Source organism: Anas acuta, chromosome 5, assembly GCF_963932015.1.
Source record: "Anas acuta chromosome 5, bAnaAcu1.1, whole genome shotgun sequence".
NCBI lineage: Eukaryota > Metazoa > Chordata > Aves > Anseriformes > Anatidae > Anas > Anas acuta.
The window spans coordinates 40,673,176-40,687,679 of NC_088983.1; the positions used below are offsets into that span (position 1 = coordinate 40,673,176).

Below are 14,504 nucleotides of genomic sequence, written 5' to 3' on the forward strand. Positions count from 1 at the left end.
TTAACCTTCGTGCAACCTAATCAGTCATCAAATGTTCATTAATCCAACTGCCATTATATGAGAAGAAGCTGTAGTAATTCAGAACTCATTTCAGAAGATGCAATAGTGTTAGTTTAACCAAGTAGTACCAAAATTAAAATTTAAAATTAACAGGATTTGTTTGTTACAAAACAAAACCAAAAATTGAAATGAACAAACAAATAAAAACCCAACCCAACAAAACAAAAACAAAACCACCACCACCAAAACACCCCCCAAAAAAACAGAATTATGCCTTACTTCCATAGTTAACCTAACATTAAATTCTGGATTTAGGGAATAACACATCCCAGTAGGGAGATTTCTAGTTTCCTTCATATGAATGTAAAGCCCTTACATATGTAAGAATTACCAATTTTTCTAGATGCTTTCTATAAAATAACTATAAAAAAAGATTAGGCAAAATCTGAAAACTACTTTCAAAACATTTCTAATGATCCCTATTTCAATTCAGTCTAGCTTTTGCAACATTAGAAGTATTTTACTAACAGTTCAGTTTTATTCTATTTTTGAAGTTAAAATATTAATTATCACATGATAAAACTGAAATTAGAATGAAGTTAGCTATGTATTGGTTTCCTGATAAAAGCATAAGAGAAGTTTCTTTCAGAAATGTCAGGTTCAAAGGATAGCCAGTATTTTCAAGTTTTTTACATGTTATAGCTCAAGCCAAAACATAGTCATTTTATTTAGCAGAAAAAGACAAAAACTAAGTTTGACTATGCAACAGCAATTTTACTGCAAACCTGAAATGGATCAATGCCTTCATCCCACTTGTCTATCTACCTTTCTCTCCCCACCTCAACTTTGTACCTTTATACCCATGTTATCCATTTAAAATTCACGTAGAGCTGCTTTCCTCTTACACTATCCCCTCAAACACATACCCACTGAAAATATTCTAGTCAGTATATTTAATGACCCCTCACAGCCTAAGCTGCTCATTACACTGATATGCAAGTTCAGCACCATTTGCATCAGCATCTTTCCTGCCACTCTCACTAATTGCCTAGATATTGTTACATACTCAAAATTGTTTCTAAGTCTTGTACTCTGGTTATATATCTCACAAATTCTTGTCTATAATTTTCCTGTAGCACAACATCTTCATCCAACAATGGACAGTCTTCCTGAGGTTCCCATAACCTCAGTTCAAGTTCTCCAATTGACTGCTCTCTGGGATTATCAAATAAGCACAGGCCCTCCTCATATCAACAACTGTTTTGACAGAGCATAATCATGCATTCTGATAGTGTTATTCTCAAAATATAGTTTTTCTATCTCTGCTGCATCCTACAGAAACTGCTTTTAAAGGCATTTCCCAAGCTAAGGCTAGCAATTTTCACATTGGCATTTATTACATTTAGCTGAAATACTGATGGTCATCACAGACTGGCAACTGACGTTGGCATATGTTGTTAGATGCATGTTCAAACATATTTGTGCCATCTTCTCCACTATCCCTCAGATTTCATGGAAACGACCTTGTAAACACCAGAAAGACTTCTTAATCTATGCTATCACAAATCCTTTATTAAAACTTGCATTTACCTCACTTACTGCCTTGCTTAGGGTTCCACCACATACAAAGATAGAATTAAGATGAGTATCTTGTGTAGGATTTAAACAACAAAAAGAGTCCTCCCCAGTGTTAAGTCTTCTTCATTATACACAATAAAAACCTTTATAAGAATAAAGCAGAAATATTTTAAGTCTTTAAAGGATCTTTATACCAACAAAATCAATGTTCAAAAATTCTGTCCAGCATAACTCACTTCTCTTCATATATTCCTTTAAATATTTTTTTTTAGCTTGAAAAGAATGTATTATTGTGTTACATGTAGATAATGTACCAAAAATGTTTTATGAAAAAAAGTGAAACGATTTAGATACGCTGACAATAAGCAATAAAGTTCTTTACATACAAACCACACTTGTTAGACTGTGAAGATTTTAGAACAAGTTGGGCACCTTGCAAGTATTACAAAAGGTTACTGAATCTTCCTTCAGTCAAGTAATAAGCAAACTGAAATACAGCTTCTGTACCAAATCAGCTTATTCTGTTTTCCAGCATCACTGCAAAATCACCATATATATCTGTTAACTGTTAGCATTATCATATGAATTTTTCACAAATATTTCAGCATTCCAATTTGACATACTAATTAATCAAATTCAAAATGTCAGATTAGTAACATGTATTCTATTCACATGGCGTAATAAAAAAGTCATGACTGCTTTATGTTTTTTTTTTTTTTCCCAGTAACTTATTTTAAAAAACATATTCTTACTTATCTATAGGGAAAAATAACAGTAATGTACCTATTCCAGTAGCTCCAAAACTGGTCCTGCAAGTAGGCTTGGTGGCTACTTTCATCACCAAATGAGGCTTTGCTTTCAATCCAGTGAATTATGTGTCCTTCAACAGCTAGGGTGACAGCAGAAAATAAAGTGAACTGTGAAAATCAAACTCAACAGCCTGTAAGAATGTATTTGGGAATACCCTATTTAACCCCCAAACTACCACATAATTCATGCTTGCAACAGTTACATATTTGTAAAAATATTTTTTGAATATGCACATATGACATTTTCAAAAAAAAACCACGAAGTATTTTAATTGATAAGAGTCTCAATTTAAGTTAATTACATCCTGTTCTAGATATTCACATTTATTCTAAAACATGCAGAATGTAAAGAGAGACCAGACTAAGATGCAATTTCATCCTATTTTCACCCTTACTTTGCTGGAAAAGAGTTGTCAGGTAAGGAACTGATGACTGGTGAATATCAAGAACAGTTAGCTAAGCCACTAAACACAGAAAATTCTTAGTCTAGAGTAGACTGTGTAAGAACAGCAAGAAAGGTTATCATAGATACATATCTGCTTCCTTACTTTTGCAAAATCAGAACTGTTTCAGCAGGAAGAATTTAGGTATAAGGAGGGTTATGTGAAAAATACAATTTGGAATTTCTTTTTCTGGGATACTCCGGGATTTGCACTGATTGGTGTCTTTCCTCGTTTTTTGCAGAATTGATTTTGCAATATTAATAAAATGCTCTTTTCGGGGGAAAGTCCTCTCTGACACCGACAATCTAATTTTGAAGAAATCATGACAATCGCTCTAAAACATCATCCATTCTCCATTAAGGCAATGTGGAATACCATTACTGAGTTAAGGAGGTCTTTAAAAACTTTTCAGAAGACGCTCATATACATAGTCTAACTATTGGATAAGAGAGATTATTGTGGTGAAAGATGGTATCTGAAGAACTGCTTAGGATGAGACAAAGTCTCTCACAGTACACACTCAATTCCTTATACCAATGCATGTATCTGTTATCTGTAATAATTCCAACTGTTGTCAAAACAAAGAACCAAAAAAGTCATGCACATGACTTTTGCAGAGAGCTTTCAAACTTTTTATTTTCTCCGACACACCCACCAGTAGACATCTGCACAGTGAGGTGTTGTGCTCTAAGCAGGCGAATCAGAAGTCTTTTTATATGAAAGTCGATTTACAAAGGATCATTAAGAATCCTTTACACTTGGACAACATTTATGTTTTTCTTCTGTGGCCCAGCCAACGGGTCATCTTACCTTCTTATACGGCCTAAAGACCAGAAGATGCAGATGAACTTTGGCATGCCCTTTTTACCCACTTTTATTCCTTCTTGCTTCCTGTTAATGCAGGCTTTTTAAAAAAATAGGGAACTACTGAGTTGTATTTAGATGCAACGTGATGGCATGAGAGTAACTGCATGATGACAAACCTTTACACAGTGACCTGGAGGCATAATGGTATTACTTTAAGACTGCTTTGCATTTGATTGTGCCTTAAAGTTTAAGACAATTATAGGTATTTCATATTTTACATCATAAAGTGGGCTGAGCAAGTTAGAGGGAGTGAGGATTTGAGGGTTCCTATTGTTTAGTGTTTTTTTTTTTTTTCCTTTCTTTTTTCTTTTTTTTATGACTTTGTGACAAAAACGTGCAAAGACTGAAGAGTAAATTATATTTACTTGTATTATGGGTAATACTCTCACACAAAGTAGAAGTTGTTAAAATTATTGGGTAAACACTGGAAAAACAGAGTAATATTGTATCCTATAATATACTTTACTTTTGTATGTCTTAAGTAGCTGTAATATTTTAACATAAACACTTATACACAAAATAAAATAATAAAAATTCTTTTAAAAGACTTACCTACTGGCACTTCTAAAATAAAGTCTGGTGTTTTGTCATAACCTTTAGCACGAAGCTGATCTTCGGCTATATATAGAGAACAAGAACTATTGTTTATAAAACTATTCTATTAACTAGACAGCAGTATCATTAATTTTATTTTAAATAAGAGTGTAAGAATTACTAATGCACTCATACATATCTTTCTTATGCATGCAACACTGTGTCAGATTAAATGAACCTTCGTAGAAAACCTGAAGCATGGATATAAAAATGCTTCTTTGTCATCCCTGCATTTTTATGTCTTCATTATAAACATCATTAATTCAAGCTGTCATACAGTATTTTATAACCCCTAAATATTCAAAATAAAGAGATATATTTGCTGATTGAAAGAAAAGTCTTCTCACATTAGGAGCTGTTGAGATTAATCCTACCAACACCACAAACGTAGAATACTGCAGCTGCCTTCTTAGTTTTGTTTTAATGTTAGCACAAGGGTGCTAAATAAACAAACAAACAAACAAATAAATAAGAAAATCTTCTCCCAGAAATCTAATAGAGGGAAGATATGATTTTAATTTCTCTTGCCTCCTGAATATAATTTAACCAATTTCAGAACATAAAAAAAATAATAAAATAAATTCTTAGCATTAACTATACAAATCTATTGCTTCTGAATATTTCAAGAAATAACTGAGAAAGAAAACAGAAAAAAAAAAAAGATGCTTCCTTTAAAAAAGGAAAAAAAAAAAGGAGAAAGCAAGCCCTCACTATTTTTTAAACTATTGTCCTTGATTTCCAATACCATTACATTGGTATTTCTGATACACCATTAGATTTTGGAGTGACCTGGTCATTCAATTCCAGGCATGGCTTTCTGTCTTCACCGAAGCTCAACTAATGGCACAACCTAGTAACAAGTAAGGCTGTGTAGCCCCTTAACACCTACTGGGCTGTTGACATTGTCATGCATCCCATTCGCCTTTCTACATCACCTTTGATTAAAATTAATGGTCCATTCTCACTGTTGGGTAGCTTATTTCCAATCCATTTATCAGGTTAGGACAGTAGTTTCACGGCCAATGTTCAGAACTCAGTTTTAGAATACTTTGTGCATATCTTGAAAGGTCAGCAGTTTGAGTCCAAGCAACATTTTAATGACAAGAAAAATATACACTCTTAGAAATCAAAATTTTTAAAAATTGCCTAAAGCAAACTTCTCTCCCCTTCCTTATTGAAAAATAAAAGTCTGAGGTATATTTTTATACAGTGAACTAATACTGCAAGCAGGACACCAGTAATTCTGGAATGCTGTACATTCACTTTAAATGCAAACTGCAATAGCTGTTTATTCTTTTTAATAGCTGTGGTATTTCTTTTGAAATTTGAGAGCATTTATTCACAGTAGGAACACTACATTGTAAATACATGATTTTGGAATCCAACACTTTTTTATATCACCTGGTCAGCTATTAAACTTTTCTAGGATTTGTTGCCAGACTTGATTGTTGGCTACTTTCAAAATTAAATTGTTAGGTATTTGGATAAAATATGCTTAGATTGACAAGGTTCTAGTTTAACAGAACCTATGAAGAGATTTTTACATCACATTATGAAAACAAATGAATATTCTAAGGAATTTTTAAATTTTGATAAAAGTAAAACGTAACCCGGTTTCATCCAGCCCTATTTAACTGTGACCTGCTCTCAACTGTTTAAGGCAGTCTGGAAAAGACTTTCATTATTTGAAAGTTTATAAATGAGTTTATAAAAAGTTTATAAATGAGTTTATAAACTCATTATTTGGGAACACACAAATGGCAACAGAATGTTCAGACTTTTCCATCACATCTAACAAAGGCTAATGTCACAAATTTAAGGATATTTACCTTAAACAAACATAAAAAACCCTCCACATTGAAACCAACAGAAATGTTTTTACATCCGCTGATAGGTCAACTTGGCAAGTGTCTGAGCTGGAGTTTGCATTGGCATTACCTTTATACTCTTTAGCAGACTCTTTTTTCAAGGATGTCTGATTACTTTTGAAATCATTTAACACATGGATTAACACAATATATTTTCTGCTTTAAATTTGTTTTGGAAAGTTTTGCCTCGGTTTCTCCTAACACTTTGCACTATGAGAAATAGTGAAAAATATATTTAAAAAACACCTTTATTATATATTTGGCAATTACACACATGAAAATAATTATATATTACTGATTCTTCAATTATTATGAAGCTTTGTAACTTTGGGAAAATAAAAAGAAAAAAGGAATTACAGAAGGTCCCCAAAATCACCAGAAAGATTCTTGAAGCCAAAACCTCATCAAAAGGACGTTCAAACTTTTTAGCCTAGGAATGCTTCAGATTAGTATAGAAGCCTTAGATTGGTATAGTAGCCTTATGCACACCTTAAAATATCTTTTAGGTCTTATACAGATCAAGAGAATGACTGAAAAACTGCTTGAAAGCCAGCCCACGGCAGCTACATCTCTTCATCCTCAGATTTGAAAATTATGTTGAAAAGGCCCTAAGTTTGTCCACATGTTGTCCATTAGTTTAGATTTCCAACAGATCTGGAGGTTTGTATTTACTGTAACTCAATCATAACCATTTAACTCATTGTTGTTCTTATACTAGCCTCTGGATGTAACAAGGAAGCAAAACATTCTTCTATTGGTGCATCAGTAGGCAGTAGCTGCACATTGAAGACTATAGCAGAAAACACTAAACAGATTTCATGATTTATATCCAGGCTACTGAGGGACACCATAGTGGGAGCAAAAGGAGGTTAAGATTCTAGAAAGGTCAGTTATATACCTTCCCATTATAGCTAAAGGCATTCCTAATAAATTCTGGGGTAGGCAAAGACATGAAAAGATGAGGTTAGATCCTACGTATAACCTAGAAATTCCTGGCATTTCAGCAAGGCAAGTGAACCAGTGAAGAAGGGAAGGCTGTTAGCCTGTTCTGAGAGAATGCTTCCATTGATTCTGTAAATCTCAAGCAAAACAGAAAAGACTTGAGAACTGCGTTTCTGATGTAGAGAGGAAGTGATGTGCTTCTCGTGAACAATGCATTCCTAAAATACAAAAAACACTGGTTTGTTTAAGTTTCCAATCGATTTCTGAGTGAATCTGAAGGTGCTACTTCTGATCTGTATGCTTTGAAAACTACGTCCTCTAGAAACAAATTTTCTTCCTGACACTAAATGCTGCTAGGCTTTTTTCTTCTGTAATATACTCTCTATTGCCCAGGTAAACATAACTGTAACAAAAAAAAATGCTATTCTAGAAGAATAGTACACTACAGTATTACACTAACATGGAAAATGGCAGCAGGAATTGTTTCTTTAATACATGGGTTAAAAAGTAATAGTTTTGTCAGTACAGCAATCTAAGTCACAAGCCATTTCCAACACCAGAACTCCATCTTACTCAGATGGAAAGCCAGACAAAGCCAGAACCTGTTGACCTTTAGGAAATAGTCATCTCTTCTGTTTTCCAGGGGTTTTCTTCAAGTAGTTTTGGATGCAATTTTTGAGAAAGGAAAGATTTTACTGCAAGAGTTTCAGTAAATACAGTAAAGTTCATCTTGCAGATACGAAGGAAAAGCTTTTTTTTTTTTTTAAATCAAATCCAGAACCTGAGGCACATTCATTTGAAGGATATAATAAAAACAATTAACACATCTTAAATCATGAGTAAACAATGCTTCACTATGCATAAAAAGTAAACAATAAATTAATCCATCTTATTTATATCTCTGTGTGTTGACAAGTTAACCCATTCTAGATATTTTGAATTGACAGTACAAATTTCTTAGAGCTTATTTCTAAAGGTAAAATTGATGCTTACCCAAGGTCATGAATCATTAAAATTTAAATCTGATTTGTGTAAAACACAAGCTTGCACAAGCCAAAAAGAATGATAATTGTTCGGTTGAGGATCCATTAGTGAGTCATCTAGTCCATTCCCTTGTATCGTGACAGGACTGATTTCATTACCAGCTTTGATGGATGAGTGTCAAGTCTAGCCTTGAATTTTTCATTGAAGGTGATTCCATAACCTTCCCTGGCAGCTTGTTTTATACTTATTGTTCATAGAACTGTTTAGTATTTTAACTCAATATCGTCTCTCCAATTACAATTTAATCCTATTATCTCTTCTCTTTCAGCCAAGTTAAAAAAAAAACTCACATTTTCATAGTATCATTTGCAAGTTTGTATGTAATGAAGAAAAATGTAAAAAGATAGGAATAACTAAAATAAAAGAGCACACTCTGTTCTTTAATCTTGTGGACAAACCTAAAAATCTTAATTTTCTTTCTAATTTCTAAATTTGTTAAAAGTTTTCCAAAATCTTACCCCGAATCTAGAGAAAAGATCTCCTAAAGATCTCTACTAATTTTACTAGTTTTACCAGTAAAACTCTTTAATTATACAAACTTTGTATAACACTCAACTGTAAAAAGACAGCAATTCACTTTATTAATAATTTCATCACATAAGGAATCCAATATTTAAAAAGTCAATACTAAGTTTATTATCACTATAGGAGAACTGATCATTTAAATACTGATGATTGTTTTAATGGCACTTATACACCAGAAATGTAGTACATGCTAAAAGAAAAAAAAGAGAAAGAAAATAACTAACCAATTAATCCTCAAAATAACTTTCAATATAGAGACTTTCATTGTTTGGGAGGCGGGGGGCAAGAAACTGCATAGAAAGCAAAGTGAGTGGATCTTCTAGCAGTTCTTTATACAGAAAGCATTTTGAAGCTAATATTTCTTACGCTTCCTCCTAAGTCTCATAAGGCCTAGATTATGGCTAATATCTCATGACACCAAAAGTAATACTGCAGCAGATATTAAAGCATTTTTTTTCAGCTACTTATTCTATAAAATATTAATTGCAAGCCTGTGCATGTGCTGTATATATAGGGTATTAGGTAACTGAGTTCCTGCTCAGTTCTAAATCAATAAAAGATAACATGTACAGCATCAATCATTTTTTACTCTTCTTTTACTACCTAATACAAAGAGTGTTGAGGCTTATTTTTTTCTTAAGTAAACAGTCACTGAAATCTTTAAAGTTAAGGATCCTCTAGCTAGCCTCTACCACTGATTCTTACCTATGAAAGAGAGATTTTTTTCCAAAAGCATTTCTCGCAGCAAGACTTCATGCTCATGCCCAATAGCACTGATAGCTTCAGGTTAAGAAATGGAAGATTACATTGGAAAAGAAACAAATTCAGAAAAATATCATTGGTAAAATAATTCATTATAAAGCTTACTGGCCTTCACCTTCATTTCAGAGTGATCAATGATGTGAACTCTAATTTTTGAAATTCCTTACAGGGCAGAGGCATTTAGCACTTTGTGAAAATCAGACTACTGTATATAGCATCAGAATACATTTTACAAAATTAAAACCCATTATACCACACTTACCTGGTATAAATATATAAGGGCAATATTTCTATTTTTGCTCCCTGTCCCCCAAATTAAAATAAAGCATGAGCTTAAAACATGTGGTTAAATAGCTTATAAGTTATTCTTTTATGATTAACATATCAATTCTCTAATTCAGTAAAGAATGAAATAAACTTTTTTTTTCTTTATATTCTGAAATTGATAGGCACTAAATCCATCTGAAAGATCTTATTGTAAAAAAACACCCTTTTAATTGATTTTTCAGAAGCGTGAACTAATGTCAGGGAAGAATGAAATAATATTTTACAGCAAAGTCCTTTTCACTTCACTGACAGCCTGTTGATCCGATGTGCTATTCTTAGCAATATGTAAAAAAAAAAAAATTCATCAGATCAAACATTTTAATGTATCCTCCCAGAGGTCAAAGTTCTATTCTGGAAGCTTTTAAGAAGAACCTCATGGAATATCACAATAAAGGATCTTACATTAAAAACAATTAAATTCCTGATTTTATTTAGAATAACTTCTGCAAATGTAAACTACAGATCATCTTCCCATTACAGCTGATTACCTATATTATACCAATGTTTTATGCTGAACAGCAAAAAAAGCTAATTGCAAGGAATCATTTCACATTTTCATCAATTGAAGCTATATATTATGTTAAACTGTACTAGCAGTTACAGCACAAAAATGGGGGCAAATGAAGAATGCCAAAAATGTAAGAAAAAATATTGCAAACAGAATTTATAATGCACCATAAGCAGAAACACTTAGACTTAGTCTATAATAATACCTGTTATTGATGTATGGCAATGACCATGGGGCAAAACTTGTAAATAACCTCACAAGCCATTTTCTACTCATGCAATCTAGCAGCCTAGTTTCCCGTAAGCATCTGAACTATTACTGAAAAATAGCCTCTTGGCATTTACGAAGAGGTTGACTTCATACTTGAGTCCATGCATATACAATTAGATAGTTATATTTAAAATCAATATGCAATCCTTCAGAAGACATTATGCTTTTAAAACCTTAACTTTAAATTGATTTTTAACTATTTTATGCACCTCAAAATTAACATCTAATTCAGCAACATACTTGCAGATAATGCATTCATACAGCCAAGTATTAAACTTTTCTGTACCAAAATAGAATTGAAAATCTCCTGATTATTCTCATTGATGTCACTGTATATTCAATAACATATCTTGAACCAGAATCTGGAGACAATAGGGAAAACCATTTAGACTGCAGTCAAGTTATTCTTAAAAACTGTTCGTAACTCTTTCAGAAGACTTTAGTCAGATTGTTCATCAACAATAATACTAATCCTAAAGTACCAAATTTTGGGTATGAAAATTGATGATCAACAACCTTTTCAAAAGTTCAACTTTTTACATTGATCTACTTTAAGAGAGTCATGTTTAACATTGAAGAGAGTCTTAATGAATACTTAAGACCAAGGTTAAAAACAAAACAAATACAGTTAGAACTCTATCCTGCAGTCATTAAATGAAACAGCAGAATCCATGCAAATATTTTAGCAGAGAGAACATATTTTCAAGAGGTAATCACCATATGTATCACAACTACAAGAAGTATTGTTTCACATGCATAACTAAACATCACTGTAGCTCTCCTATCCTGTCACTGTACAGTGAAATCCAGATCTTCACCCAAACTGGATGAAGAGATTTACGCAAGGTTTCTCTAGGGTTTGGAAGGGAATTGCCTTGCTAGCCTGCACAATGATAGAAGACTATGATTTTGAAACTGTTCTTTCAATAACAGATTGAAACCACAGAGTTACTCATTCAGGACTTCATTAAAATAGGTTTGGGGTTATGAGAATCACTCCTAACAAAATCAGTAAAAAATTCTTAGTCTTGAACAATGTGTCTTGAATACTTAGTCTTGAACAATAAGTAATCTGTGGAGTTCCCTCAGTATTCTTACTGGATACTGAGGATTTCTAAATATTTTAAAGCTATCAAAAAAAAAGCACAAACCATCTCCTAAAATACAAGCTACACAGTGTTTTTTTCTACAGCCAGCCTCATTTTCTTTAAGATAAAAAAAATAAAAGAACTACATTGGAAGGTTAGGTATGAGTTTAAAAGTGCTAATCAGTCAATCTATCACAACCTGAACTGCACTTGAAAACATTCTAATTAAAATACATATTCATAATTAGTTAGGTTGGATATTAGGAAGAACTTCTTTACTGAGAGGCTTGTGAGGCATTGGAATGGGCTGCCCAGGGAAGTGGTGGAGTCACCATCCCTGGAGGTCTTTAAAAGACGTTTAGATGTTGAACTTGCGATATGGTTTAGTGGAGGACTTGTTAGGTCAGAGGTTGGACTTGATGATCTTGAGGTCTCTTCCAACCTAGACAATTCTGTGATTCTGTGATAATAAAGCAATGCCATAATGTTCAACATTGTCTATGCAACTTACTAATTTAATCACAGAATTCTTGAGACTGAAGGTACCTCCAGAGATCATGTAGTCCAACCCCAATGCTCAAAGCAGGGTCAACTACTCTTAATAGAAAACCAGACATGCATTTCAACTAATCAAAACCAAAGAGGTTCAATCAGGCATACGAATGTGCATCCACCAAACTGACAACTTGCCGTGGTCCATCTGATTTTTGTTAAGCAGTGTCAGCGAAAGCTCTGCAGCGACCCTCTAGCTGATTGAACGTAAAACAGTGGACTATGAAACGTGGTTTGTGAAGCAGAACTTTATGTCAGGTTAAAGCTAGACACATCTCTTCCATACAGTCTAAGCTCGTCAATTGTGCACCTAAAATTTTATGGGAAAGGATACTGTTTGATGCAGTCCACCAGTGGTCCATAACAACAGTCATTCACAGTACACTGCAGACAAATAAGAGAACTAGTATAGTGACGGGCAACTACAAAACCATTACAGTTGAACAGTATCTTAAAAACAGTAATTACTTTTCTTCAAAAAGGCTATCAGATGCTATTCAGATATAGACACAGAAAACAAAAACTGCATGCTTTTATTCACTGTAAAAGCGAGCTATTAAAAAGTGAAATGCTCCCCTCACAAATATTGCATTGCCATTTATGGTGCACTCTGACCTCAGTGATAGTTTATGATGACAGTAATTAAATGAGGTTTAAAATCTTTTACTCTGCTAGGCAGATAACAGCATTGCCAGAGGAAAAAAAAAAAAAAAAAAAAAGAAAAAAAAAGACAACTGTGATTAATACCTGATAGACTTGATTTGCTAGAACTCCATCTGGAATCTGAGAAGGGTCCCGTAGCATACTATTAATAAGAGTTTTGGATGCTAGTGACAAAAAAGAACAAAAACATACAAAAACCTGTTAGCACAGTTATCCACTTGGCAGGCAGGAAGAGAGGCATACATTTATAAAGGAAAACATTGATGATGTTGATAATTTTTAAGGTTATCCAAGCAGCAACAACAGACCTATAAATTTGTCACAACATATCCACTCAGATACATGAACTCTAAAATTCTTAAAACACAAAAGCATTTTCTTAGCACAAGGTGATAGCAGTCACTTGTTTACTTACTCAGTTTCACTGGACACTATATAATTCAGAAGCATCACATAGGTCTTAAATAAACTGCTTAATATACAGAAAATATAACTCAAAATAACCTCCCTATCTTTGGAGAAATTAAAGAAGACATAGAAAAATTCAAAAAAGCCTTTAAAACAATCTACTTTATAGACTTGGTGATTCTAGTTTAGTAGCTTTCAAATTTATTTATTAGTTTGATGTCAACACATTTATTTGTCTGTATTTAAAAGTTGGTCAAAGGTTTTCTGTGGTATTTTCAAGTATATAAATCTAAAACAAAAGAAATCAGAAGTGAATTTAGGACTATTTATCAGTCTCTTAATCACTACTACCACAATAAGAAAAAATAACATTAGTCAGGAATTGCCTTTAGTTTATTTTCAAATGTGAATACAGTCCCTTGAAGAGCTGGCATTCTGTTTTATCCACAGATGCTTAATCTTGGTGGTTGCATATACCAATTAATTCCTGAAAGGAGTGGAAAGACTTTATTCTACAAGAATGCCTTCTAAAAACATCAAACACTTCATTTTACAATTTCTCAGAGAAAAAAAAAACAATGTTGCTGTGCAAGCATGTGCTGCCTCCTTCCTGGGAAAAACTGCTGATAGAGTTCAGCTGCTGGTATATTTATACCATCAAATCATTACGTGTAGACCAGGCTTGAGACTAGTAAGGTTCCCAGCTTTGCCAAAGATTTCCTGTGTGACTTCAGGCAAATTCCTTTAACCTGTGTGTTCTTCAGTCCTGTAAATAAAGATAAAACCTACTTTTTCCTATTTCTCACCTAATTTTCCCCAACTCAGGGCCGAAGTTTTTTCACTCTGTTACATGCATGTTATACTGTGAAAGGACTCCTGGAACCTGTGACCCTCCACCTAAGCAGTAATGCCAGTAGTGTTAGTCAATGTGTGCGTGTAGAGGCTGTGCTGAAACTAGAGATAGTGAGTTTAGTCCACTCCCCAGATGCTGTCGTCTACAAGCATCACAACCAGTTGAAAGTAATATTTTCAATAAAATATGTAGTTTAGAAAACTACACCGTAATGCTAATGAATATAAATACCAAAATGAATTTAAAGGCTTTGCAAGACTTGCAAAGAATGGCGTGATTAAAGACAGGAGCAAAAATTTGTTCAGGCATAAGCATTTTTAAAGAGAATGATACACTAGGCCAAAACACTTCCAGATGTATAATGCCATAGTACATATTTGTATCATATTAATCTCATATGAAA

At 33.3% G+C, this 14,504-nt stretch overlaps 1 protein-coding gene across 10 annotated transcripts in view; it reads right to left on the bottom strand.

Moving 5' to 3' along the window:
• The window catches only part of CDIN1 (CDAN1 interacting nuclease 1), a 129,093-nt gene that overhangs the window by 62,769 nt on the left and 51,820 nt on the right, over positions 1–14,504 (bottom strand). For 9 of the 10 annotated variants that reach the window (XR_011097184.1, XM_068684346.1, XM_068684345.1 and 6 more), the window contains exons 6-10: positions 12,925–13,004; positions 12,512–12,561; positions 9,376–9,443; positions 4,250–4,315; positions 2,362–2,467 (exon numbers count right to left, since the gene is read on the bottom strand). Coding sequence is in view for 9 of the 10 variants with exons in the window: in XM_068684346.1 (XP_068540447.1) it covers positions 2,362–2,467; positions 4,250–4,315; positions 9,376–9,443; positions 12,512–12,561; positions 12,925–13,004 (370 nt within the window). In the remaining variant the exon portion in view is untranslated. The remainder of the gene's footprint in view (positions 1–2,361; positions 2,468–4,249; positions 4,316–9,375; positions 9,444–12,511; positions 12,562–12,924; positions 13,005–14,504) is intronic. The other variant, XM_068684348.1, reaches the window with a different exon arrangement.